General features: G+C 43.2%; 1 protein-coding gene across 1 annotated transcript in view; it reads left to right on the top strand.

The window, feature by feature from the left end:
- The window catches only part of LOC122795429 (glutaminyl-peptide cyclotransferase-like protein), a 498,301-nt gene extending 476,413 nt beyond the window's left edge, over window positions 1-21,888 (top strand). The window contains exon 6 of the mRNA XM_044063688.1: window positions 21,520-21,888. Coding sequence (XP_043919623.1) covers window positions 21,520-21,668 — 149 coding nt within the window. The 3' untranslated portion in view covers window positions 21,669-21,888. The remainder of the gene's footprint in view (window positions 1-21,519) is intronic.
- Window positions 21,889-27,943: the final 6,055 nt, after the last annotated feature.

Consider the following 27,943-nt stretch of genomic DNA (forward strand, 5'->3'; position numbering starts at 1 on the left):
GCACAATTTGTACACTAGGAAGGTAAGTAAACAGTATGTATACAGATTAACACAATGTGTAAACCAAGAAAATCAGTAAAACGTGTTTGGAGTATTTGCAGAGGTTAGTCTAAGGAGATTTGCAAGATTTACGTAGGTAACTCACTGTGTAGCCCAGGGAGCTAAGTAAAAACATTTACATGAGGAAGCACACTTGATTTTTGCTCTTATATTGTTTTATTTTAAATTCTTGTTTTACTTTGAAGTTTTTTAGTTTTAAAAATTCTTTGCTAGGCCAAATTTAAAAACAAATTGCATTCACTGATTGCAAAGGAATTACATCTAGCTAATTTGAGAGAGAAGTTGAGTAGCAAAATTTCTTATTTTGGGTAAACAGAAAATAAAAAGATTTAATCATTGTGAGATGCAAGTGCTTTGAGACAGCTGCTGTTGCACGACTGTTTTGGATTTTTTTTCCCACCCACCTCCCAGTTCCTGGTGTGATTTTAAACTTAATGGCTCTTGAGTTGCCCACCCCTATTGCAAATTTTACTTTGGAAACCCATCCCAGTCTTAATTTTCCATGCTCACTGGACAAGAACAGAGCGACTGTAAGCTGTTCGTTTGGTGCCAGGATCCATGACGTCACAAGGGCTTTGAGGGCTTCTAAGCCAGACAAATTATGAGCATGAACTTATGGTGCTCATGTTTCAGTGAATAGCCTGAGGAGCTGCACCCAGAGGTATGTGGAGAGACATGGTGGAACTTACTATGCAAGCATTATAGACGAGATAGGCACTAGTCTTTAGTATCTTGTCTTCACCAAGAATATCTAGATACCAAAACAAAATGATTGACTGTAACAGTTGGATAAATAGCTGATGTCATTCTAAGGAGATCCAGTAGTGAATTAAATAACAGCTAAGTTTTTTGGGAGAACCAGAAACTGCAAATCCTGAACAGATAAACCCAGGGTATCCACGCAAGGATGATTAAAAGTGGAAAATCACAAATTAAGCACATTTATTCACAGTAATGCAGGACATCAGAAGTGACATGAACTAAAATGAAGTTTCTTGTATAACAAATCCATACAGTCACAAACAGCCAGTCAGATTAAAATGTTAAAAGATGTAATGGGATCCTATCTCGCCTACATTCATAACTGATGGGTTCGGAGCCGATCCATCAGCTCCGACTCTGCCACTATATACTAGAACGAAGTCTCTAATTGGCTGGGCTACCCCTTATCCCAGAATGCACCACGCCTGCTTCCCCAGATCTCGTTTGCCGCTTTTCAAGCTGGATGTGGTCTCGACTTGGCTGGAGCCAAGTGGTTTTTCATTACTTTTTGGTCTTTTGACCTAGGGTTTTCTTCACAAATTTAACAAACAGCTGTTTTAACAGCTTTACGTGTGTGTGTGTAACCTGTTTTTGGTGTGATTGGTATTTTTTGCTACATACCGGGCAAGGCCCGTTTAAGTTAGAGGGCCCTTGCCCTTTTTTGTGTGTGGGTGTCTTGATTTGTCTCTCTGTACGTCCTGATTTATCGGGCTAAGCCCGTTTAAGTTAGAGGGCTTCTGCCCATTTTGTATTCTGTATCTCGGGCCAGTCCCGTTTTTTGAGTCAAAGGGCTCGTGCCTACTTTAAGGTTTGCTTTTCGTTGTGGGAAATGGTTGTGTTTAGGATGTCGAAAGAGCAGAAGTCTGGTTTTAAAAAGTGCACCAAGTGCAACTACAGAATGTCTCTTACTGATAGCCATGCTGTTTGTGTTTATTGTTTAGGACCGAAACATTTGCAGGAAACGTGTAGTGTTTGTCATGCTTTTTCCTCTAGGGTCCTTCAAGAACAAAAAAATAAATTGATCCTTAAGGGCCTTATTAAGCCCTCCTTTGAGGAAGCTTTGGCTTCTCCTTCCTCTCCAGCTTCTAAAAAGAAAAGGTCATCTGCTCCGACCAGTCCGTCGGAACCGATTTCCAAGAAGCATAGGTCGACCTCTTCTTCCTCTGCTCCAATGGCTTCGGAGCCTCGGGTGGAAGGGTCTGCCTCGATACCTCTTTCCTCTGCTCCATTGGTGTCGGAGCCGCAGGTTGGGGGATCGAGAGGCGAATCACCTGCTTCGGCTCCTTTGGTCTCGGAGCCGTTTGAGGTGTGCAGCTCAGACTCCCCCCCCCCCCCTGCCCCGAAGTCCCCTTTGGTGCCAATGCTTATTCATACGGTTCCGGATCCGGTGCCGATGGTGTTGAAGCCGTTTCGGAGCCGGTCCCCTGGTCTATCGGAGCCAAGAGAGAAGTAGTCTCGGCCCCCATCTATTTCCTCTAAATCCTCCAGGTTGCCAGACTCAGATTTGGACAGAGTTATCCAGAGGCTGTTCCAGTCCCCGGTTTTTGCAAAAATGGTCTCGGCTCCAGCCCACTCGGCTCCGGAGCCGGACCCCACTCCGCATCAGATTCCTCCAACCTCCTCTGAGCCGTTGGAGTCGGTGACGGTAGAGCGGAGAAGAGTTGTCCAGTCGGAACCGAGACTCCCTCGGAGCTTCTCTGTTCCGACCATCATTCCTACCCTGTCCTCGGCATCAGGGTTCGGTACCGGGACTTCTTCGGTCGGGGCCGAGGGGAACACTTTGGAACTGGTAGCTTCGGTGCCTAGTCTTCCCCTCGGAGCGTCAGCCGCAGGGATTCCTGGTACCGTCGTGGTCTCTCAGCCGGTGTCCTCCGTAGAGTCTGGAGGTCCTGCTTTTGAGGCCATGAGGAGTGCGCTGGCCATGTCCTTGCCGGCTCAGCAAGTCTCTACCTCACCGTCCCTAGACTTGGGAACTGGTGCTTCTGGTGTGCTTCATTCCCACGACAGTGGGGCCCCAGGGTCTGAGGATACCCCCTTGGGGGGTTCTCTTCTCCGGGGAGGTCCTTCTGAATCCGCTTCAGATGAACCTCCAAGAAAAAAATTGTGCAAGAGGAAGCACCTTGACGCCCAGGATGAGTCTATCACATCAGATACTGACCTCGATGATGCGGTGGGGTCCCCAAAATCGTCCTCTGATGACGTCTCACTCTGAGATATCCTCGAGATCCTGAGACAGAGAGGCGATTGGCAGTCCAAAACCCCTTCCGCAGAGGAGTCAGTCTTCCTCAAGGCTTTTGGGGCCCAGCCCTCCGCCTCCTGGGTGTCTCCACCCTTCGATGAATTACTAATTTAGTTTCTCGAAGGGTGTGGGAACACCCTGACACTGTGGAACCGGTGCCCGCCAGGCCTAACAAGTTCCTCTCAGCCTCTCCTCAAAAGGAATTTTTGACTAAAGGAGTTGCAGTAGATGCGATGGTGGTGGCATCTGCCACTCAGCAGGACGTGGCAGAGGCTTCAACGTCTATTCACCCTCCTAATAAGGATTCCAGGAGCATGGATAGGTACGGGAAGTGTACCCTTTCTTCAGCGGCCTTTACCCTGCGGTCGCTGAATTATCTTTGTCATTTTACCAGGCTCCAAAGGGACCTCCTCAAAGAGTTAGGTGAGTCTCTTACGGGTAATCTTCCTGAGGCGTTAGCCCAAACTGTTGGCGCCCAGATGACTACCCTATCTTCGATAGTCAACTCGCCCATGAGGCTCATATATGCGGCCGAAGGGGCGAGTAGAGCAGCGGGAACAGGAGTGGCTCTTAGAAAACACGCCTGGTTACGCTTGTGTCCCATCGCGGAGGCCTTTAAGTCTTCCTTCACCGATGCCCCCTTTGATGGGTCCTCCCTGTTTGGACCCAAGGTGAAGGACACACTGACTCGGTGCGAGCAGGAGGGCAAGACCTTGACTGCCGTGGGGGCCCGTTTTTCCGCTCCCTCTAGACCTTACCCCAAGGCCCAGAGAGGAGGGAAAATGTGGTTCAGGAAATCTCAAAGGTCTTTCCCTACTCCGAGTGATCCCCCCTCTAGAGGCAGGGGGGGGGATTCAGGAAGATGCCGCCCCAGAGGTGGCAGAGGCCCCCGTAACTCTGGAGACCGCGATTCCTTTCGTGGTCCATCCTACGCTCCCCGTCCCTGAGACATGGCCCGACTGCGCATCTCCGGAGCCAGTCGGGGGTCGTTTTGCGGAACACCCACAGGCTTGGGAATCTATCACCAAGGATCAGTGGGTGCTCCGAACCATAACCGGAGGCTATCTCATCCCTTTCATCAAGATCCCCCCTCTTCCTATCAGGAAAATCCCGGATGTGCCACCCAGTCAGCGGGATCAAGCAGCGGTCGAGGTTTCAAAGCTGCTAAGAAAAGGAGTCATCCAGCCTGTCCCCGCCGACCAGATCGGATCAGGAACTTAAGACTATTTTTGGTGCCAAAAAAGACAGGGGACTTGAGGCCCATTTTGGACCTCAGCTCATTGAATCGCTTTGTAAAAAAATCCAAATTCCGAATGGTCACCCTTCAGTCCATTCTCCCGTTATTGGAGAAGGATGTCTGGATGTGCTCCATAGATCTCAAGGACGCTTACTATCACATTCTGATAAGTCAAGAGTCCAGGAGTCATTTACGCTTCCGCCTGGGAACCAGTCATTTCCAGTTCCGAGCACTGCCCTTTGGTCTCACCACAGCCCCCAGGGTGTTCACCAAGTGTCTGGCAGTAGTGACAGCTCACTTGAGAAGTCTAGGATTCCAAGTGTTTCCCTATCTAGACGACTGGCTCCTTACTGCCACCTCCAAGCATCTATTACTTCGGGCGCTTATGACCACAGTCATTTTGGGTCATTCACTAGGAATCACGTTCAATTGGGGAAAATCTGTGTTGCAGCCATCTCAGCATATTACCTTTATAGGCACAGAGTTAGACACAAGAAGAATGCGGGCATTCTTGCCGGCAGAAAGGATTCAGGTCCTGCAGTCTCAGGTTCAAACCTTGTTACCCAGATCACGAGTTCAGGCCAGACTGATTCTGCAGTTATTGGGCACGATGGCCTCTACTATTCTTCTAGTCCCCTTAGCCAGGCTGCACATGCAGGTGCTGCAATGGCTATTGTCGGTTCAATGGTCCTTTCAGGAACCTCCCTTGAACCATTTGGTCCAGATTACCGAAATTTGCCGGTGGGACCTACGTTGGTGGCTGCTTCGGTCCAACCTGGACCAGGGGCGACCCTTTGCCCTTCAGCCTCCTGTCGCCACGGTGACCACGGACACCTCCCAGATAGGGTGTGGGGGGGTCATTATCTGGACAGTTCTGTCCAAGGCACGTGGCAGGCTCACGAAACGCACTTACATATCAATATCCTGGAAATGAGAGCGGTGCTACTGGTGTTGCAAGCACTTCATCATGCTCTTCCCCGGGGTACTATTGCGATCCTATCCGACAACATGTCGGTAGTCTGGTACATAAACAAGCAAGGCGGAACCAGGTCCTACCCTCTTTGCCGAGAGGCTATGAGAGTGTGGCATTGGGCGATTTCTACCCAGCGTTTCCTAGTGACAACGCACATTCCGGGGAAATCCAATGTGATTGCAGACAGGCTGAGCAGGACTCTCCTGTTGCCCCGCGAGTGGTCCCTCAACGACAGGGTGGCTGCAAACATCTTCGCCAAGTGGGGCCTCCCTTGCTGCGACTTGTTCGCCAGCCCTCACAATGCGAAATGCAGGGAGTTCTTCACTCTGACTCCCTCTCAGGGGCAGATTCCCAGGGACGCTCTAGCTCACAGTTGGCCCCCCGGTCTACTTTACGCCTTCCCTCCGGTTCCCCTTTTCTCGAAGGTGATACAGAAGGCGATTTATCTAGGAAGCGACATGATTTTGATCGATCCACACTGGCCTCGTCAGGTTTGGTTCCCCTTCCTTCTGAGGTATGTGGTGGAAGGCCCATGGTTTCTGGACCTGGTGCCTGGCCTGTTAACTCATCAGTTGGGACAGTCTCACCCATCCCTCAGGTCCTTGAGGTTGGCCGCTTGGTTACTCCACTTCCAACCTTAGTCAGAGATCACTCTCTTTCTCCAGACATCATCCACATTTTGTCCTCTTCTCACAAACCTTCCACTATTAAACTGTATTCCAGCAAATGGAAGAGGTTTGCTCTTTGGGCCCAGCAACGAGGTATAGATCCCCTTACCGCCCCAGTACCTCAGGTTTTAGAATTCCTGGCTTCTTTGTTTTATTTGGGCTCTTCAGTTTCCACAATTAAAGTCCAACTGGCGGCTATCTCTAATTTTCATGTCTCCTTTGAGCCTTCCTTAATGGCAAACAGGCTTTGCAAATCTTTCCTTAAAGGAGCGTGGCTCCTTTGGCCCCCAATAGCCCATCCTGTGCCCCCTTGGGACCTGAATATGGTTCTAGCTTCTTTAACTGCCTGCCCCTTTGAACCAGCAGCTACTTGTGATATAAAATTTCTATCTTGGAAAACCGCCTTTTTGGTGGCAATAACCTCTGCTAAGCGGGTCTCAGAGCTTCAGGCTCTCTCTTCTAATCCTCCTTATTTGACCTTTCACAAAGACAGAGTGTCCCTCAAGTTAAATCCCTCTTTCTTGCCCAAGGTAGCATCCCCCTTATGCATTCAACAATCTTTGGAGCTCCCTGAGTTTTTTCCCCAAATTCTCCAATAGCGCAGAATATATTTTCCATCAGTTGGATGTTCACAAACAACTGCGTTTTTATTTAAGTAGGACCAATCAGACACTAAAGTCAGATCAGCTGTTTGTGTCCTTTGCGGAAAATAGGTTGGGTCAACCGGTGGCTAAAACCACCATAGCCAAATGGATTAAAGATTGCATCTCATTTATTTATTCATTCACGGTCCGGCAAAGAGCTACCCTTCCCAGTCGGGGCTCATTCTACCAGGGCAATGGCTACTTCTGTAGCATTCCACTCCAAATTATCGATAGATGATATCTGTGCGGCCGCTACCTGGACTTCTCCGCACACCTTCATTTCTCATTACAAGATGTGGCTTCTCGAGGTAGAGCTTCCTTTGGTTCCACAGTTCTCAGGAGTGTTTTCCAGTGAGCCACCCGGGATTTAGGTGCTAGGGACGCTATCCCATCAGTTCTGAATGTAGGCGAGATAGGATCCCATTACATATTTTAGTTATGTACTTACCATAACTTCGGATGTATGGGATCCATCTCGCCTACATTCATATGTACCCGTCCTCCTTCCCCTTTCCCATTGGATTTAGAGGGAATGTTGCTACTTACTGAGTTTTTCTCTTGAAGGACTTTAGTTTGTTACAGTTGCTGGTATGTCTCTGTGTCTGGATGTAGGTATGAAAGCGAACAAACAAGATCTGGGGAAGCAGGCGTGGTGCATTCTGGGATAAGGGGTAGCCCAGCCAATTAGAGACTTCGTTCTAGTATATAGTGACCGAGTCATCGGCTCCGAACCCATCAGTTATGAATGTAGGCAAGATGGATCTTATACATCCGAAGTTATGGTAAGTACATAACTAAAAGTTTACATTGATATATCTATATATATATCTCTATATATATCTCTATATATATCTCTATATATATCTCTATATATCTCTATATATATCTATATATATATATATCTATATATATATATATATATATATATATCTATATATATATATATCTATATATATATATATAATAAAATCTCCAAGCAAAAGGATAAAAAGGTCACCCAGACAAAACCATTTAACAAAAACTGCAAGAAAAACCCAGACAAGCAGTGTTTTCCCATGTTCAGCTGTCGGGAATCTTATCTGTTCTAGACATACTGATTGGTAACAATGTGACCTTGCTATAATCCGTCAAATCACTGTGACAAAAACAGTAATGCAACATGCTATGCCCATTCTCATGCTCAACAAAGCTTCTTATGCATCAACTCGTACACTGAGCTGGCCATAGAGGGCCAGCACAGTTTGTTTTGTAAATGGGAAGGATATGGGGAGATACGGCAGAAAGGGAAAAACACACAGGGGGGTAACCATAAGAAGAGAGAGTTTAAGTTCAGTCTCTTCTGCCTCTGTAAAAGAAAGTGGGACAAATCAGTATACTGTGACCCTGTCAAAAGAAAGCAAATAGACAATAGCAAAAATAAATACATACATATGTATGTGTATATATATATATATATATATATATATATATATATATATATATATATATATATATATATAAAACAAAAAGGAAACACACTGCCAGGTAAAGCACTCTCCTCAGAAACAACAAATCAGCAGGAAAAAAAGGCAATGAGTGCACCATGAGCTGAAGTCAAAAGTAAAATAAGTAAATCCAAAAGGTCTTCTTTGTATTTAAAATCCTCGTTTATTACAAAAGATAAAACTGCAGGAGATAGCAAGTTGTAAGCGCTTTCGCGTTGTTACCCAACGCTTCATCAGACATAAAGAAAATGCTGAAACTTTCCTCTTATAAAGCATTAATTGTTATGATGTCATTAGTAATTGGAAGTTAAAATTTAAAGAAACAGACATACAAACATAAAATATAAAATATAAAATGCATTCTGAGTTAAAACATTGTCTAGAGCAGAGAATATATTTTACATAAATGTATGTGTAGACATTAATGCTTCAGTGGCCTTGAAGCTAAGAAAGGCTTAAGAGTGAGCCTCTCATTAAGCCCAAACTTATGGGCTTGTAATTTGACAATCCACTTGCCTTCCCTTTCTTCAATTCTGTTCCTTATGTTACCTAATCTCCCATCAGTATGCACCAATTCAAGAACCTGGAATTTGAATGTGTGATCGTCACCTAACTCCACAGTGTGTTTAGCTAGGCGTTCAGAATGTTACGTTTGGATATGGCATAGATATGCTCTCTGATACGTTCTCTTAGGGATCTGGTTGTCATGCCCACATAGAACTTCCTGCATACGTGGCACTCAGCTAAGTAAACCAAGTTGATAGACCTACAGCTCGCATGGTGCTTAAACATGTAGTTCCTGTGTGTTTCAGGATGTGTGTAGTTATTAGTATTGGCAACATATTTGCACTGGTTGCAAGATGAGCAAGCAAAAGTACCACATTGTGCCGTAGTACGCTCAGTGACATGAGGTTTATCATAACAAAGTAGCCTATTTAACGAAAGCATGTTTCTATAGGCTACTCGAGGTGTGCTATCAACTAAGGACCTGATATCATCATCTATCATAAGAAGATTCCAATGTTTATTGAAAATCTTCAAAATGTGTTTGTTCTTGTTAGTGTAGGGAATTAGAATCCTATTGGGATTCGCCTGGGTGTTCGTGTGAAATTTGAACACTGGGATTTGTGTCTTTTGATGATGGGTGCGGCATCATTGCCTCTCTTAGTGTCACACTCAGAGATGGCTTCATGTACAGAGTTCTTGTTGTAGCCCCTAGATATAAATTGGTTGGCTAAATCTGTTTTCTGTTGTTGGTATGCTATCTGTGTAGAAGTCAGTTTGGAAGCCCTCAAGGCTTGATTCTTAACAATATTTTTGTAGATGTGTTGGGGATGCATGCTTTCTCTATGTAGTAAGTTGTTCCTCCAGCAACTCTTCCTGAAAAGTTCAGTTTCAAAACCATAATTGTTCCTAGAGACACTCACATCTAGGAAGTCAATGCGGTCACTGGAGTAAGTATAGTCAAAACTCAAGAAATCAGTTGTGGCATTGAGATAGCTGATGAAATCAAAAAGGTGCTCAACTGTTCCTCCCCAAAGAAAGAACACATCATCTACAAACCTGTTGTAGAATATCAATGACTTGACAAATTCAGAATTTTCGTTAAACACAAACAACTGTTCCCAATGTGCCAAGACTAAATTAGCGTAAGCGTTGGCACAAGGAGTGCCCATCGCTACACATTTGACTTGTAGATGGTAGGTATTCCCATAACATAATACATTATTCTTGAGAATGATCTCAAGCAAAGACACACATCTGTCCACCATAAGAGGTGTGAGTTTATGTGTAAGAATAGCTCTAATGTACTCCATAGCATACCAACAACAGAAAACAGATTTAGCCAACCAATTTATATCTAGGGGCTACAACAAGAACTCTGTACATGAAGCCATCTCTGAGTGTGACACTAAGAGAGGCAATGATGCCGCACCCATCATCAAAAGACACAAATCCCAGTGTTCAAATTTCACACGAACACCCAGGCCGAATCCCAATAGGATTCTAATTCCCTACACTAACAAGAACAAACACATTTTGAAGATTTTCAATAAACATTGGAATCTTCTTATGATAGATGATGATATCAGGTCCTTAGTTGATAGCACACCTCGAGTAGCCTATAGAAACATGCTTCTAAATAGGCTACTTTGTTATGATAAACCTCATGTCACTGAGCGCATCACGGCACAATGTGGTACTTTTGCTTGCTCATCTTGCAACCAGTGCAAATATGTTGCCAATACTAATAACTACACACATCCTGAAACACACAGGAACTACATGTTTAAGCACCATGCGAGCTGTAGGTATATCAACTTGGTTTACTTAGCTGAGTGCCAAGTATGCAGGAAGTTCTATGTGGGCATGACAACCAGATCCCTAAGAGAACGTATCAGAGAGCATATCTATGCCATATCCAAACGTAACATTCTGAACGCCTAGCTAAACACACTGTGGAGTTAGGTGACGATCACACATTCAAATTCCAGGTTCTTGAATTGGTGCATACTGATGGGAGATTAGGTAACATAAGGAACAGAATTGAAGAAAGGGAAGGCAAGTGGATTGTCAAATTACAAGCCCATAAGTTTGGGCTTAATGAGAGGCTCACTCTTAAGCCTTTCTTAGCTTCAAGGCCACTGAAGCATTAATGTCTACACATACATTTATGTAAAATATATTCTCTGCTCTAGACAATGTTTTAACTCAGAATGCATTTTATATTTTATATTTTATGTTTGTATGTCTGTTTCTTTAAATTTTAACTTCCAATTACTAATGACATCATAACAATTAATGCTTTATAAGAGGAAAGTTTCAGCATTTTCTTTGTCTGATGAAGCGTTAGTAACAACGCAAAGCGCTACAACTTGCTATCTCCTGCAGTTTTATCTTTTGTAATAAACGAGGATTTTAAATACAAAGAAGACCTTTGGATTTACTTGTTATTTTACTTTTGACTTCAGCTCATGGTGCACTCATTGCCTTTTTTTCCTGCTGATTTGTTGTTTCTGAGGAGAGTGCTTTACCTGGCAGTGTGTTTCCTTTTGTTTTATACTGCTTTACTTGTACAACACTGCTTGGACATGGCTGCCAAATCCAACTCACCTTTATCCAACCAAGTAGCTGATAGACTGTTTGATTTGGATGGACTAGTTGATTTTAACATCAACCCATTACTCAAACTGACTACCTCTGACTTAAATGCTTCAGGAGATGATGCACACTCGTTTAAGAGTAATATGGAAATTACTATGATAACAAGGAACTTGGAGAACAAGCTCCACAAACTGCGCACTATACAGTGGCAGAAACTTCACATGGAAGCATGCCTAAAGTTTAAATTGGTGCCATGAGGTCTAAGAGTCCTTAAAATGCCGACCTTCGGCGATTCACAACCAAGTCTTTTGGCTAAGTGGCAAAAATGTAATATTGACACTAGCTTCTCCTATTTGCTTATTCTGATTGAGCATTATGATATTTCTATCACTGAACTGAAAATGACATTCTAACTATCTACACAGAGTTGGTTGGCTTATTAAGCGTTGAGCAATCTAACACTGTACTCGAGGATTTGAAGAATATGTTAACTTCTCTTGACATCAAATGCTTGCGTGACAAAAAACGCAAGCTGCAAAGGGATTTTCTTGACTTCAGTAAGTCACAAGTTTTCTCTTGGCCCAAGGAGAATAGTGATATGAGATCCAACAATGCATATAAATCTTTGAATAATACGCGCAAACCCTCTGTTGCCAACAATGATCAACGTGTCACACGCTCAACCACTCCCATTTCGTTGACGTCACGAGATGAACCATCAAATATGGATCCCACAGTGGCCGCTACAACGGAAGTACTCATCAACGCTACTGAGGAGCCTGACAAGACAACTACACCACGTTCTCATGTCGTAACAACACAGGCACAAGTACACATAGATTCCGTTTCAGACATAGTACCTCACTCTGAGAAGGCTGATTCTGTGAGACCGAAGTGAGCGAAATGCGCAACAAACAGCTGTGCATTGATTCCTTTGTAATTCCAGCAGAGGACGAGCTGTTCGCATTAGGAGGGGGTCTCCCTTCTTTTCCCTTACCCTATCGACCACAGGAAAAGAGAACTTGGTCCCGTCCATGCAAACAAACAAAAGGAAGTTCACGGAAGACAACACGCTTTGCAAAAAGGTATGGCGACGAAAAAGTAAATACTCATGTTTTACTTCCTGAGGCTTTGAACTCAGACAATTTAGTAGTAAACATATCCCAACATGATTTGAATGTATTCAACTATCGGTTCTTAACAAGGGGCTAGGTTTCATTCCTTCACACAGTAATGATATCACTGACATCATAGTGGATGTCAAGATGTTTACAAGAACTTTAACTCTCAAACTGTTATATGGTAAGCAGGATCAGCAGTCTGCTAACAATCATACTTTATTCAGGAAGCCATCCACGTTTGTTCCACAGCAACATCCACTTTTGGATGCTTTTGAACAAGCTGTGGAAAATGACTTGTTTAAACTCTACAATGACAATAAAGTCAAATCTAACTTTGTCAATCTATCATATGATGAAAAACAAGCTTTGGACAATTTGAGATGTAATGAAGCTATCACCATTAGACAAGCAGATAAAGGTGGTGCTATCGTTATTATGGATAGTTCTATATATTATGAGAAAATGAATGCTATGTTGTCTGACTGTGAGACTTATTTACCTTTACCTAGGTACAGTTTGAATAATCTTAAGAATGTTCATGCTATGTTGTATGATTTGATGTTAACTAATATAGTTGATAATGATTTATATTCATATTTATTAGTTGATAAACCTCTGATACCATCTTTTAGGGGCCTACCCAAAATACACAAGAACGCTACAGATCCACCATTACGTCCAATAGTTTCTAGTCGAGGCTGGCTCACAGAGCCCCTCTCGATATATCTTGACAAGATATTGAAACCCATTGTCTTAGAAGTTAAGCACATTCTGAAAGATACCACTAACTTCTTGGAGAATCTAGCAGATTTTGATCAGTCTTTTTCTCCTTATGACAAGTGTATACTAGTAACCTTAGATGTTAAATCTTTGTTTACTTCAATTCCTAATGACATTGGCTTGGAGTACATTAGAGCTATTCTTACACATAACAAACTCACACCTCTTATGGTGGACAGATGTGTGTCTTTGCTTGAGATCATTCTCAAGAATAATGTATTATGTTATGGGAATACCTACCATCTACAAGTCAAAGGTGTAGCGATGGGCACTCCTTGTGCTAACGCTTACGCTAATTTAGTCTTGGCACATTGGGAACAGTTGTTTGTGTTTAACGAAAATTCTGAATTTGTCAAGTCATTGATATTCTACAACAGGTTTGTAGATGATGTGTTCTTTCTTTGGGAGGAACAGTTGAGCACCTTTTGATTTCATCAGCTATCTCAATGCCACAACTGATTTCTTGAGTTTTGACTATACTTACTCCAGTGACCGCATTGACTTCCTAGATGTGAGTGTCTCTAGGAACAATTATGGTTTTGAAACTGAACTTTTCAGGAAGAGTTGCTGGAGGAACAACTTACTACATAGAGAAAGCATGCATCCCCAACACATCTACAAAAATATTGTTAAGAATCAAGCCTTGAGGGCTTCCAAACTGACTTCTACACAGATAGCATACCAACAACAGAAAACAGATTTAGCCAACCAATTTATATCTAGGGGCTACAACAAGAACTCTGTACATGAAGCCATCTCTGAGTGTGACACTAAGAGAGGCAATGATGCCGCACCCATCATCAAAAGACACAAATCCCAGTGTTCAAATTTCACACGAACACCCAGGCCGAATCCCAATAGGATTCTAATTCCCTACACTAACAAGAACAAACACATTTTGAAGATTTTCAATAAACATTGGAATCTTCTTATGATAGATGATGATATCAGGTCCTTAGTTGATAGCACACCTCGAGTAGCCTATAGAAACATGCTTTCGTTAAATAGGCTACTTTATGATAAACCTCATGTCACTGAGCGTACTACGGCACAGTGTGGTACTTTTGCTTGCTTATCTTGCAACCAGTGCAAATATGTTGCCAATACTAATAACTACACACATCCTGAAACACACAGGAACTACATGTTTAAGCACCATGCGAGCTGTAGGTCTATCAACTTGGTTTACTTAGCTGAGTGCCAAGTATGCAGGAAGTTCTATGTGGGCATGACAACCAGATCTCTAAGAGAACGTATCAGAGAGCATATCTATGCCATATCCAAACGTAACATTCTGAATGCCCTAGCTAAACACACTGTGGAGTTAGGTGACGATCACACATTCAAATTCCAGGTTCTTGAATTGGTGCATACTGATGGGAGATTAGGTAACATAAGGAACAGAATTGAAGAAAGGGAAGGCAAGTGGATTGTCAAATTACAAGCCCATAAGTTTGGGCTTAATGAGAGGCTCACTCTTAAGCCTTTCTTAGCTTCAAGGCCACTGAAGCATTAATGTCTACACATACATTTATGTAAAATATATTCTCTGCTCTAGATAATGTTTTAACTCAGAATGCATTTTATATTTTATATTTTATGTTTGTATGTCTGTTTCTTTAAATTTTAACTTCCAATTACTAATGACATCATAACAATTAATGCTTTATAAGAGGAAAGTTTCAGCATTTTCTTTGTCTGATGAAGCGTTGGGTAACAACGCAAAAGCGCTTACAACTTGCTATCTCCTGCAGTTTTATCTTTTGTAATAAACGAGGATTTTAAATACAAAGACGACCTTTTGGATTTACTTGTTATTTTACTTTTGACTTCAGCTCATGGTGCACTCATTGCCTTTTTTTCCTGCTGATATATATATATATATATATATATATATATATATATATATATATACACACACACACACACACACACACACACACGTTCGAATGGGTGTGCCTTCGTTGAAGGTTGGGCGTTGGGCTGGCACCTCTGCACCATAAAAATTGACTGCCAATCATTAGCGGACAGGAGTTCCGCTGTATCCCCATCTGAGAATATATATATATATATATATATATATATATATATATATATATATATATATATATATATATATATATACACCTCTCTCTCTCTATATATATATATATATATATATATATATATATATATATATATATATATATATATATATATATATATATATATATACACTCAGTTCTTATATAATATGTACTGGCTGTTTGCAGAGATGCACTGTCTCTTATCCTCTGCCTCCCACTGATGGAGCAGGTCAGGCCATTGCCTCTGCAGATTATATCAATGCCGTCACTGTTTGTTATAGAGAGTGATGCCACTGGTATCAAGAATCACCCCTCCAAGTTAGTGCCAGATATCCACTTTGTATAATGGCCAAGCAAGGGCTCCTGATAGTTCCTGTGCAGCAGATGCAAAAAATATCACTAATGCACAGTCTTAATACCGTGTGCTTTGCATTTTCCATGTGCGAGCATGGTAGTATTGCCTATTTGTGACCGTGCAACACATTATAGCAGTGATTCAGAAATGATCAAAGTTCCCTCATCATAATCACTGCACTACAAGGCCTGTTTTAGCATAACGAAAAGCATGGTCACCATATTGCAGAATACAGCATTAAGATGAGCATTTCAGGAATAGGAATTTAGTGGAGAAGACTTTGTACCGCAATATAGGCATACTGAAAAAGGAGAAAGTACCTGTCAGTGTACTTCTGCACTGCACAGAACATTGCACAGACTGTCCACAGTGTACGGCAACGTGAGGGACAGGTAGGAAACAGATTCAGATGACATAGCTCAGTCATGACAGATAAAGGATCAACTGGGGAGTTCGCCGTGAAAGAAAACATATGACAAGAGCATGACTAGTGAAATATCCATCAGGGAGGGGCTAACCATGACAGAGAGCATAGCATAAGGGTATGACAGGTGAATGCCCAACTTTGGATGGGGGGTTGTTTATCAGGACAGAATATAGCACAAGGGTATAACTGGTGAACGTCTGTTGGGGGTGTCTTACCATATCAGAGAGTATAGCATGTAATTATTTTATGGGTTTGCCACACTATGGCCTATGTGCACAAACATGCATTGGGGGAAAAGAATGACCCCTGTATATACGCCAAGGCATGGCTATGTATAGAGAGGGAGGAGAGAGAGGCTCAGGATTTATTGGAAGAAGATGGGTAATGACAGCATGCCTATTGTGTCTGTATGGAACAGAGTAGGAATAGTTACAGCACAATAGCAAACAGCTGTGTGGCTTCTCAATGGAGGGATGGGGCAGCACTTGGTTTTAGGGGCTAGGCAAGGATAATAATACACACACACACTGACTGACGTGTAACCTACAGTTGAACAAGGCTTGTTATGGGCACAAGAGAATGGCAACAGCTGGAAAAGTTCACCACCTATGAGACTGAGGTGTTACTGCAGGTTGTACACGCACAAGGCTTGCATATCCAGGAAAGTAGTAAAACCAGTAAGTCTTTCTGGGACCAGCTGTGGTAGGGAGTGGGGGGGTAAGGCATCAGTGCTGTGGAAGGCCATAACAGGACACTAGTGCAGGTGTTTTGCAGAGCCAGTTTTATGATCTGTGGATCACTGATGTCATCTGAATGCCAAGGAACAAGACATCATCAGTAACATGTCCACTGAAGGAAGTGGCCTGCAACGCACAAGAATCACACAGAGGTGGAAGTGTTCCTGGTAACCCTATCTCTGTGGCAGGTGAATGAGCCCTCATACCAGGTAGTGACTTGGATGGGGGAATTTGGTTGTTCACATGTGCCTGAATGTCTGTTGGGCATACACCAGGTTAGTAATAGGTAAAGTTCAATATGTACACTGACCTGCATGTGAGAAGGGGTTATACAGCAGAATATCAATGCATATCTGTTCTCCGGGTACATCAGGAGTGCAGCTGTAACAACACAACTTGCCCCCCAAAGTATTTAAGTACCCATATGCTATTTACATAATTGGACTGCAGCAGTACATGTGCTACAGCTTGGTGAAAGTGAGGCATATGTCCCAGCAGTGACACAGGTATATTATCTTTATGCTGTCACTGGTTCTACCAGCAGAGAGAGTACAGCACAAAAGGGAAGCCCATCTGATCAGCAGGTCACATGTGAGTAACAGTGATAGCAACTTGCGCATAATGACACTGTCAGCAATACTGACATTACAGGACAGACACACTCAGATATACTCTACATATGATGTGATGATGGCAGAGCAGGCCAAACCACCAGCATCACCTGTGTTTAGCACTGGATATCTGCTCCATGTGAGCCCCACCCAACAGGAGTCACCACCACATATGGTGTTAATCAGCCGCACTGCCTCTGATGTGCATGCAGCCACCGTAGGGAAGAGGTACATTGATTGCCATTGCTGCTTGGACTCTAGGTCTTTCCTCTGACCTGTATACTACACTTGGCATCAATTATCAAATATGTAGGTCAGTGAGCTAGGCACAAACAAAGCCACTACACACCCTATGATAGAGATGTGTGCATGCTGTGTAGCCTTTGTGAAGAAGTGCAACAGTTGCACAGACTGCATATGATCTGCAGCATATGCAGAGTGATGTGGCTTTTAAGGGCTTGGAGTTGGCCAATATGGCATCTAATGGTGTATCTGAGGCATTTGACAAATACCCTTCATTGCATCTCTGCAGGTGATGCTGACCATGACTGCGGAATGTTTCAGATGCATGGTGGACAGTCACAGGTCAGGGTAATGCAGCTGGCACACACTATTTTGGAGACTGCATCAGTGTTCCCTTTGGCCACGACAGCCACCACACCTGGGCATGGCTAGACTTATGATTGTGGCTGATGTTCTTGTGGCTCCAGCCCAGGATGCTTCATTTAGCTTACCACTTTGGTTCCTGCAGTTCCACACTGTCCCTTTCCCCTGTTGGCCATCAGAGTACCACGCTTTGCCCTAACCATCGTCTGATTCATAGACACCATACATCTGTGGGCAGGTTTCAGGCAGTACTGCAATGTTCAAATGTAGCTATTTCCATACTACCACATTATGTAACATGGCAGACACCACAGATAAATTGCTGCAGGTGTGAGTTGCATTCTGCATTGTAATACTGGATATGTTCAGGCAGTGGAAGCATCCCTTCAGGTGTCCGTAAACATATTTGACAATATTCCTTGTCTGCAAACACATGGTATTATACTTTGTCAGAGCCATGGTCTGGAGGTTTTGGGTAAGGTGAGAGCCAGTTGTAAAGCATATCCAGCAATTCATGCAGCATATAGCAGTGGACACTGTTATATCTGTTCTCCAGCTGCTGTCTTCTTAAATGGGAAGCATGTGTCTTGGTCTGTGTACCTGATAATGAGTGCATCTGTCAACTAGATGACCATGTGGGAAATCGCCCCACATGGCACTCGTGGAAAGATCGCATGTGCCAGACGTGGGAGTCATGAGAACTACATGAGTGTACACAAACACCATAATGCCCTGTACGTTGCAAACAACCTGACATTTGATAGTTAGTAGTCCTTCCAGTGGGTGTGTGAAACAGGTAGAGAAGGAGGTGCCTTGATTGTGGAGTGCAGTCATTGACTTTTAACCTCAGCGTGACAGGCTGTGCTGCAAAATGCCTACTTTGTGATGGTTCTCACCTCTACTGTCCTTCTTGTAACTATGTTTAATTTTAGAAACCTTCATTCCCACTGGGATAGGCAGTCCACCCCCCCCCCAATTCTGTGTGTGGGCAGCACATGTCTACTAACTCAGTGTTTACATGGTAGCAGTCAACAGTGTCCCAGTTGTGGAGATAATGGTATGTTAGCTGCTGGCAGACCCTTGTGTGACGGAGAGGGATGACATTTAGCAGAGCAGGCACTGGCTGCCAGAGTGGTCAGTAGCACTTGCTGTTCAGTTAAGACTGCTGTTATTTCTGGTATAATAGTTCAAGTGAAGCTCCTGTACACAGACAAACTGGATTTATACATCTTTGTATAGGTGCTGTATGTTTGATGCCATTTGCATATGCAGCAAGTCTCATTAGCATGATGCCATATATTTGGATGCCATCATGTAGTCATTTGTATATCATGAGTACTTGTAGTTCTACTGTAGAGTGATTGCACAAGTCTTTAAATTATTCCTTCTCTGCTTTTCACCTCTCATCATGGTATTTGTGTAATGCTGTGCACTAAATGTTTCTTTATAGCCCCCTCCCCCCACTATGTAGCCCTGATAAGTAAAAGTATTTACAGTTAAAATAGTCTATAGACCAATAAGAAAAATAAAAAGTATGTACATTATTTGCACGAGTTATAGGTTAGGGAGATAAGTAAAGTAGTTAGAATAATTACATCATTTAATGAACTACTCAGCCCTGGACGATATGTAAGTAATGTCTTTCGGCTTTTCCTGGTTAGGGGTCGCCACAGCGGAACTCCAGTTCGCTAATGATTGGCAGTGGATTTTTTACGGTGCTGAGTTGCCAGCCCGATGCCCAACCTTCAAAGAAGGCACACCCATTCACACACGCACCTACCTGCATGTCTTATACATCACTCGACCACAGGGAGGACACGCAGACTCCACACAGAAGGCGCTCCAGCCGAGAATCAAACAGGAGAACCTCTTGGTGTGAGGCGACAACGCTAACCGCTGCACCACTGCGGCTTCCCCAGGAAGATATGTAAAAATGTTTATATTCATACAGGTTAACACAATTGGTAGCCCAGGAAAGTACATAAAAATATTTATACATGTTGACACATTATGCAGCCCAAGGAGAAAAGTAAAATTATTTGTAGCATTTACACAAGCTAACATACTGTTTAGACCAGGAAGATAAGTACAAAGTGTTTACGAAAGTTAAGGCCTTTCCATTATTATTTAAAATGAGAGTAGTATGTGAGTAGAGAGAGAGAGTGTTGTGGCATTTTGTGTTATTTAAGACTGCTTAAGGGAGAAGAGCATATGGCTGATTTTTGTAGGTAATCAGGGAACTTAAACCAACAGTGCTTATTACCTTACCAGTTTCTAATATTGTCAAGAAGTCTGCCATGCATAGTTAAGAAATACAGGCAGATGTGAGAAAAGAGGAAATAGCTTAGCTAGGACTTTAACCTAGGCTGGCCACTAGGCAACTGAGACAGCTGAGATTGGGGGTATCCCTGAATTTGTTGCTTTAATTCACAAACCATTGGCCACACATCGTCCTAATGGACCTACAGTTGATTCATGGCAACATACCATAACAGAAGATGGTTGAGTAGGATTATGGTTCACTCCTGCCATTTTGAAGCTTGCCTGATTTATTATCATTCCAGCTGCCTTGTCCATTTATGGAACTCTTGCGTTTTTTTTTTTGCACTGCTGTCTCTCTCACTTTCTCTTCACCTAGAGCTTTTAGCTCTTCCAACACTATCAAAACACTGAAAGAGGATTTGGGGTTGACTGTACGGTGATGATAGCAATGAACAAAGGTTTTTGAACCATACTCCTAAATCTCTTTGCTCAAGAATGTTGGACAAAACCAAAACATAATGGGAGAACAGCAACCCAAAATTGGGTAGAATTTTTAAATATTACTCTAACTCATTTAAAAGGTGGTGGTGCTGCGGTAGCTTTGTTGCCTCAGTTAGACGTTGCCCGTTAGATTCGCAGAGCGTCTTCTGTATGGCGACATGCGTGAATGGGCGTTCCTTCTTTGAAGGTTGTGCGTTAGGCCCGGCAAGCCAGCACGTAAAAATCTACTGCCAATCATTAGCGGACTGGAGTTCCGCTGTGGTGACCCCTAACCGGGAAAAGCCGAAAGACTGCACTCTAACTTATTTAAAAAGTTAATAGAACAGTGGGGTTTGCATCCCATCTGCATGTATTTTCTGAACAGTAAAAAGTACAAAACTGTAATGTCTGGCATCACTGACTGACTGTAATCCTCTGTGATTAATCAGAAAATAAAAATAAATAATTTACAAATATGAACGATGGTGAAACTATCAGGTAAAAATCAGGGAGTTGAGAAGTATGATTGAAACCACTTAAGCTGACTGCCGAAAACTTTTCTGGGAATGTTTTCTACCTGATACTTCATTAACCATTCACTGAAATTTTCATGAACATTTTGCAGTTATAATTTTCAGATAATTTTGCTTGCTTTTCCATGTTAATTATTTTGACTTTAAATAAACATACTTGCGTTTCAGGGTCATATAAAACAGTAAAGTACAGATTCTGCTGGAGATAAAGCAGGGCTTGTTGCAATGGAATGTTAGGTGAACTCATTTGTGTTTCTTTGCAGTACAGTACCAATTATCAGATCTCATTTCATATAGCAATAATACTTTAAATCTTGCTGTGGTGGTGAAATTTTGTCAAGATAAACAATATACTTTATTTTGTTGCAGGAGTTCCTGTGTTGCACCTGATTCCTTTACCTTTTCCACGAGTTTGGCACAAAATGGAAGACCATGAGGAAAACTTGCATCCTCCAACAGTTGAAAACCTTTGTAAAATATTGGCAGTATTCCTGTCTGAATATCTTCACTTGACTTAACCTGTATAAAGACCCACAAAAATTTGTTTTTCAGTAAGCCATTGAATCAAAGGAGCAGTGCAAAATCTGTGATGTATTGTAAAAGGTAATGAGGCATAGATACCAGAAAAGCTGCTGAAAAGTACAGTGGATATAAAAAGTGTACACACCCCTGTTAGTGCCAGGTTTTTGTAATATTAAAAATGAGACCGCAATAAATCATTTCAGAACTTTTCCCACCTTTAATGTGACCTATAACCTGTACAATTCAACTGAAAAAAAAATCTGTTAGGGGAAAAAGTATAAAAAATAAAAAACTTACAGTAAGCTGGTTGCACAAGTGTGCACACCCTTAAACTAATACTTTGTTGATGCACCTTTTGATTTAATTGCAACATTCAGTCTTCTTGGGTAGGAGTCTATCAGCATGGCACATCTTGACTTGGCAATATTTGCCCACTCTTCCTTGCAAAAGCGCTCCACATCTGTCAGATTGTGAGGGCATCTCTTGTGCACTGCACTCTTCAGGTCACCACACAGATTTTTTATTGGATTTAGTTCTGGGCCATTCCAAAACTTTAATTTTCTTCTGGTGAAGCCATTATTTTGTTGATTTGGATGTATGCTTTGGGTCATTTTCATGTTGAAAGGTGACATTCCTCTTCATCTTCAGCTTTCTAGCAGACGCCTGAAGGTTTTGGGCCAAAAGTGACTGGTATTTGGAACTATACGTAATTCCCTCCACCTTGATTAAAGCCTCAGTTCCATCTGAAGAAAAGTAACCCCAAAGCATTATACTGCCACCACCATGCTTCACCATGAGGATGGTGTTCTTTTGGTGATGTTGTTGTTGCGCCAAATTTATCTTTTGGAATTGTGGCCAAAAAGTTCAACCTTGGTCCTACTAGGACAGCTGAACTTTATTTGGTGTTAATCGGAGTCTCTTTAATTGATGGTAGGTGTGTACCCAAGAAGGCTGAATGTTGTAATTAAATCAAAAGGTGCTTCAACAAAGTATTAGTTTAAGGGTGTGCACACTTATGCAATCGGCTTATTGTACGTTATTTTTTTTATATTTTCCCCTAACAGATTTCCCCTAATTGAATTGTACAGGTTATAGGTCACATTAACGGTGGGAAAAGTTTTAAGATGATTTATTGTGGTTTCATAAAAAAAAAAAAGGCATTTTAACAGGGGTGTGTACACTTTTTATATCCACTGTATCTGGATCTTAGAACAGACTACTTTTTAAAGCTGTTTTATTACTGTGTGGGAGTTGCACACTGTAGTGACCTCTTGAAAGAAGTAATACATGTTGATCATGAAGTGAAATCAGTTATTTGATATCACAGGCTTTTTTTTTTTTTTTTGACAAGACATTTACATTCGTATTAAGAAAATGTTCACTTGGATGGTATCATAGGTGCTAATCTGACAGAAGAAAAGCTTAGACTATGATGTCATTTGTTTGGTATGTGTTTGCCATCTTGCACACTGTATTCAAGAGCATCTCGTACAGAAGATACGATGCTCACCTTATCTGAGCTGGGTAAGATTATGCATGTACTGTGTATTCATGTCCTCATAACTGCACTTTTTCAGCTGTATTGTTATAATTGCTAGCTAGGTCTAAAGTTTTAACCTGTTCTTGCAGTTGGTGGCTTGGGCCAGTTTTATTCCACTGCAACTTTTCCAGCCTGTTTCACTATTCCTAGGACTATTACATATCCCAAATGGTAAGATTTTGCCATGTCTGTCTTGCATTTGGTTGGGTTAGCAGTAATCCATGCCAACAAAAGGAGTTTAAAACATTTTATTTATTTTATTTATTGAACATTTGTTAACCGGGAAAATCTGACTTGGAACAAAGCCAATTTTTAGTGGAGGCCTGGGGAGAAAGGCTCCAGATGCATATCTTTGTAACGTGGGAGGAAACCGTAGGAAACCCACATGAACGCAGGGAGGACGTGCAGACTCCACGCAGAAGACACCCCAGCCGAGAATCGAACTGGAGAAACTCTTGCTGTGAGGTGACAATGCTACCACTGCACCACTGTACCACAGTTTTGAACTTTGTTAGATTGCTTTCCACAGACTTTGGAAAATATTACTACGTCATTCTGGTAGGCTGCACCATATCTGGTACAAGTCCTGAGAATTTTGGCCATTAGCCTGCGGCATGTTGCTGGTGCTCTGCAGAGAACAAAAGGCTGAGATCTGTAATGGAAGAGTTCATCTGGTGTGGAAAATGCAAGTGTTCATCATTGTAATTTCTTCTGCAGTTGCCTTAGCTATATGTGGGTTATATCTTGCATAGGATGTAACAGTCCGAGAGCTTCCAAAGCTTCCGGGCACATTCCACACCCCATACTGTTAGCTGACTAAAAAGTCAGGCTTGGGTACCAAGCTTTCCTGCTGCTGAAAAGAGCTGTGGGCTTTCACAGATTGATGGTTAGCTAACACTGTTTCATTGCTGAGCAGATAAGTTCTCTTTAGGTGAAAAAAACTTTCCACATTACTTTTTTATTTGAGAAAACTAACTTTTTCTTATAGAAGTGCTTTTAAGCCAGAAAAAAAGTGTTTTTTGTGGACTGTCTCATGAATTTTAAGTACATTTAAATGGGAATGCACGTTTTACTCTTGTGGTAACAAGTTGTTTTAAACTACAAATCTGATAATCTTCTTTCTATTCATCACTGATGGGTTCAGTTCCGAGCCCTCAGAACCCAGTCGGCCTTTCTACCAAAGTCACGCCAGCCAAAAACTATCAAGCTAAGTCTCTGCCCAGAATGCCCTTCTCCCTGTTACCCCAGATCTCGTTTGCCACATAGCCGTAAAGCTGCGTTTCAGCTGAGCTCTCAGCTAAGTGAAACCTTTTTGATGTTTGTGTGAAAAATTTTGGATATCTTCATATTTTATTAAGCAATTAGTTTTCCCTAGTGTCTTTTCTTCTGTCTGACCTTGGTTTTTCCTCTCTACCCGTAGTTACCATTGGCACAATTTCAAGTACCGTTATTGGTACGGCCTTCCTCCCTTACCCTTGTATTTCTTCACTACCATAGTTGGCATTGTTTAACCTATTAGCTGCCTTTTATTCAGGTGTTTCCTTTTTTTTCTCTGTCATATCAGTGTATTGTTATATTTGTGACCTTTTCGAATGGAGTTGACTTTGATTATAGTTGGATTTTACAGTTGGCCTGTGGTATTTTTTTCTCTATCAAGATGTCTGATGAGAAGGGTATTTCAGATTTTTAAGCATTGTACTTCATGTAAGGGCAAGTTACCCAAGTGATTTTCATGATGGCTGTGTATACTGTTTGGGAGTGTCCCACCTTCAGGTGCTACCTCCATGTGACATTTGTCAGAGTTTCAGTCAATGCACTCTTAATGAGTGCAAAAATACCCTCATTCTGAAAGGGTTATTCATGTCTCCTTTCTCAGAGGCTATTTATGCGGTGGAGGTCCCAACCCCTCCTTCTAAGGACAGAGACCCCACTCTGTTCCTTCACCATCAGGTGATCAGAGCAAGCCTGGGAAACCAAAGGTCCCAAAGTTATCTTCGGAGCATAAATCAGCCCCCTCGGCTCAGTCTTCTGCTTCGACCATCTCAAAACCATCTATACCATTGCCCATTTCGGCACCTGTCCTACCTTCGGTACCAATCATAGACCTTACTACGCCTGTTTCGACTTTGGCAGCTGTGGCCACTTCGGCTCAGGGCACACCTTCAGCTATGTCATTAGTTTCCATTTTGGAACCGACTGTTTCAGCTCAGCGTGCCACTTCGGCACCGAGCGTTGTACTGACCTCACTGGATTTGACCTCTATACTTCTGGTCTCGAAACTAGACACTTCGGTGCCGGCAGACCTTGCACCACTAACCCGATACTCCCCCGCCGTAGATCCATTTCTGGGCCAAGCGTATAGCCCCTTCATCGAACATCCTGACTCCCCGTCCAGAGTATCCACCAGGAGCCTTTTTGAACATGATGTGGTGCATCATGTAGACCAGCTGCTGTTAGCCAGGAAGATTCCCTCACTTTCTAAGACCCATCTCACCTGCAGGACTTGGGTTGCCTTCTTGACTAACTCCATCTTACACTCCTCCTTTGACCATCTTTGTTCCGAAGCCTTCTGCTCTGACAACTTTATTGGAACCAGTCACCTCGGCGCCTACAGTGCATCTCACGCCGGCTCAGAGTTTGTCCCTTTGGTTTTCAGTTCCCGCTGAACCAGTCCTTCCTCAATCTGGGGATTGGGGGGATGGGTGTGTCGGCCCGGGGTGCAGAGCCACCTCTCTCCTTGGTTCCATTCTCTTAGCTGATAGCTGTGTCCACGTGGGGCCGGGTTCATCGGAGTGAGGGTGTGACCCCGGTCCAGAGGTTCTTTCTTGGTTACGGGCTCCCATCCCTCTTCGGGAGACCCTGCCTTCCGCGTGATGGAGAGGGCCCTTTGCTTCTGGCAGTACTCTGTTGTTGAAACACCAGTTTTCATCTCCTGAGCTACAGCTGTCACAGACCACCCCCCTGGGACACTGGTACCTGCTCTTCCGAGTCCTCCTTAGAGACCCCCACTGAGAAGCCCCCTTGGAAGAAGACGTGCAAGAGGAAGCACATGGACTCACCCGCCAGAGGAGTCCTTAATCTGGAAAGACAGATTACGATGATGGTGAAGGGGTCCCCCACGGTCACCTCCTGATGATGTCACCTTCGGAGACATCCTGGAAATGTTAAAGCAGAGGGGTGACTGGAAGCCCTCCATCCCTTTGTCTGAGGAGTTCCTGTGTTCCCCTGCAGTATTTTTGAGCCCAGCCTTCTACCTCCTCTTGGCTTGACCCACACAGGCCCCGACGAGCTCTCGTAGCAGTGCGCTTGGAAGTTAAAGTTCAGCCATTGAGGGTGATCCCTCGGAGATCAGGCGAAAATTCTTTTCCCTCCTGGAGAATGAACCCAAAGCATTGGTCCAAAGGATTAACAGTTGATGTTGTGGTGGTGGCGGCCATTTAAAAGGACTTGGCTGGAGGAAAGTCCCTCTGTCTACCGCCATACAAGGAGTCTTGATCGGTGGACAGATTGGGAAGTGTGTTTTGTATTAGGGACCTTTACATAACGGTCCCTGAAATTATTTGGCACATTTTACGAGGTTCCAGAGGGACTTAGATATCCGAAATCTCTATAGGCGCTTGCAGGTGACAAAGTTTACATCCGAGCAAGGTCAGGGACAAAGTGGCCTCACAGCTTCTGCAACCCTGGAAGCTTAATATCCAAGTGCGGTCCATGAGATTGCTGCTTCACATGTAACCTGGGGCATTAGCTAGAGCAAGCGGGTCTCATGGTGGTGAGTCGCCATGTCGCTGGATGACGCATTTTGTGACTCACGGACCCCTTCAAGTCTTCCTTTCTGAATGCTCCCGTCAAGCTTCAATCCCTTTTTGGCTCCCAAAGTGGAATGATATATGCTAGCCAGGTGCAAGCACGATGGAAAGACCTGTATCTGCCATAGGCCTCACGGTTTCCAACCCTCAATGTACCTTCTCCAAGAATAGAGGATGGAAAGATGTGGCATAAGAAATCTCAAGGTCCCTTCTGTGCCGACGTGGTGATACTCCCAGAAGGCAGAGAGGGGGTAACAGGTTTCGAAAGATGCCCCAGTAGAGGCAGGAGTCCTTATAATCAGGGCTGGTGGGATTCCTTCTCTGGACAGCTCTTATCCAGCGCCTCCCTGTGGAGCAGCCCAAGTGCTTACCTCTGAAGCAGTCGGGGTTGTTCTCTCTCTGCGTTCAAGCTACCTGGCAAATCCATCACCACCTCAATCGTTGGGTGCAGTGTGTGTTATCACCAGAGGTGCCGGGCACTTCCTTTTTCTTGTCAGCTAGCAATTTCCCAAGAAGACTTCTGACGTTCCACTCAAAGGGAAGTGAAAGCAGCTTCAGAGATTATAAAAGCTGTCCTCAAAAAAGAGTCATCCAACCAGTCCCACCAGACCAGTGCGCGGATCTGGGTTTTACTTTATTCTTCTTGGTGCCAAAAAGACAGGGACTGAGACCTATTTTGGATCCTCAGCAGCTTAAACAAGTCTGGTCCCCAAACCAAATCTCCATTATGGTCATTGGGTACAGTCCATTCCTCCCTTTTTTAAGGGAAGGCAAATTCTGATGTGCTCTATAGGATCTCTCCGGATGTATATTACTGCACATCAAGATGGACAAATGCTCCAGGAGTCTTAACCCGCTCGCCCAGTCATTAGGGAGTCGGTCATTATCAATTTCAGTGCCCTGCTGTTTCGGTCTCTGCTTC

Source organism: Protopterus annectens, chromosome 1.part0 (assembly GCF_019279795.1).
Source record: "Protopterus annectens isolate FY-2018-M chromosome 1.part0, PAN1.0, whole genome shotgun sequence".
Taxonomy (NCBI): Eukaryota; Metazoa; Chordata; order Ceratodontiformes; family Protopteridae; genus Protopterus; species Protopterus annectens.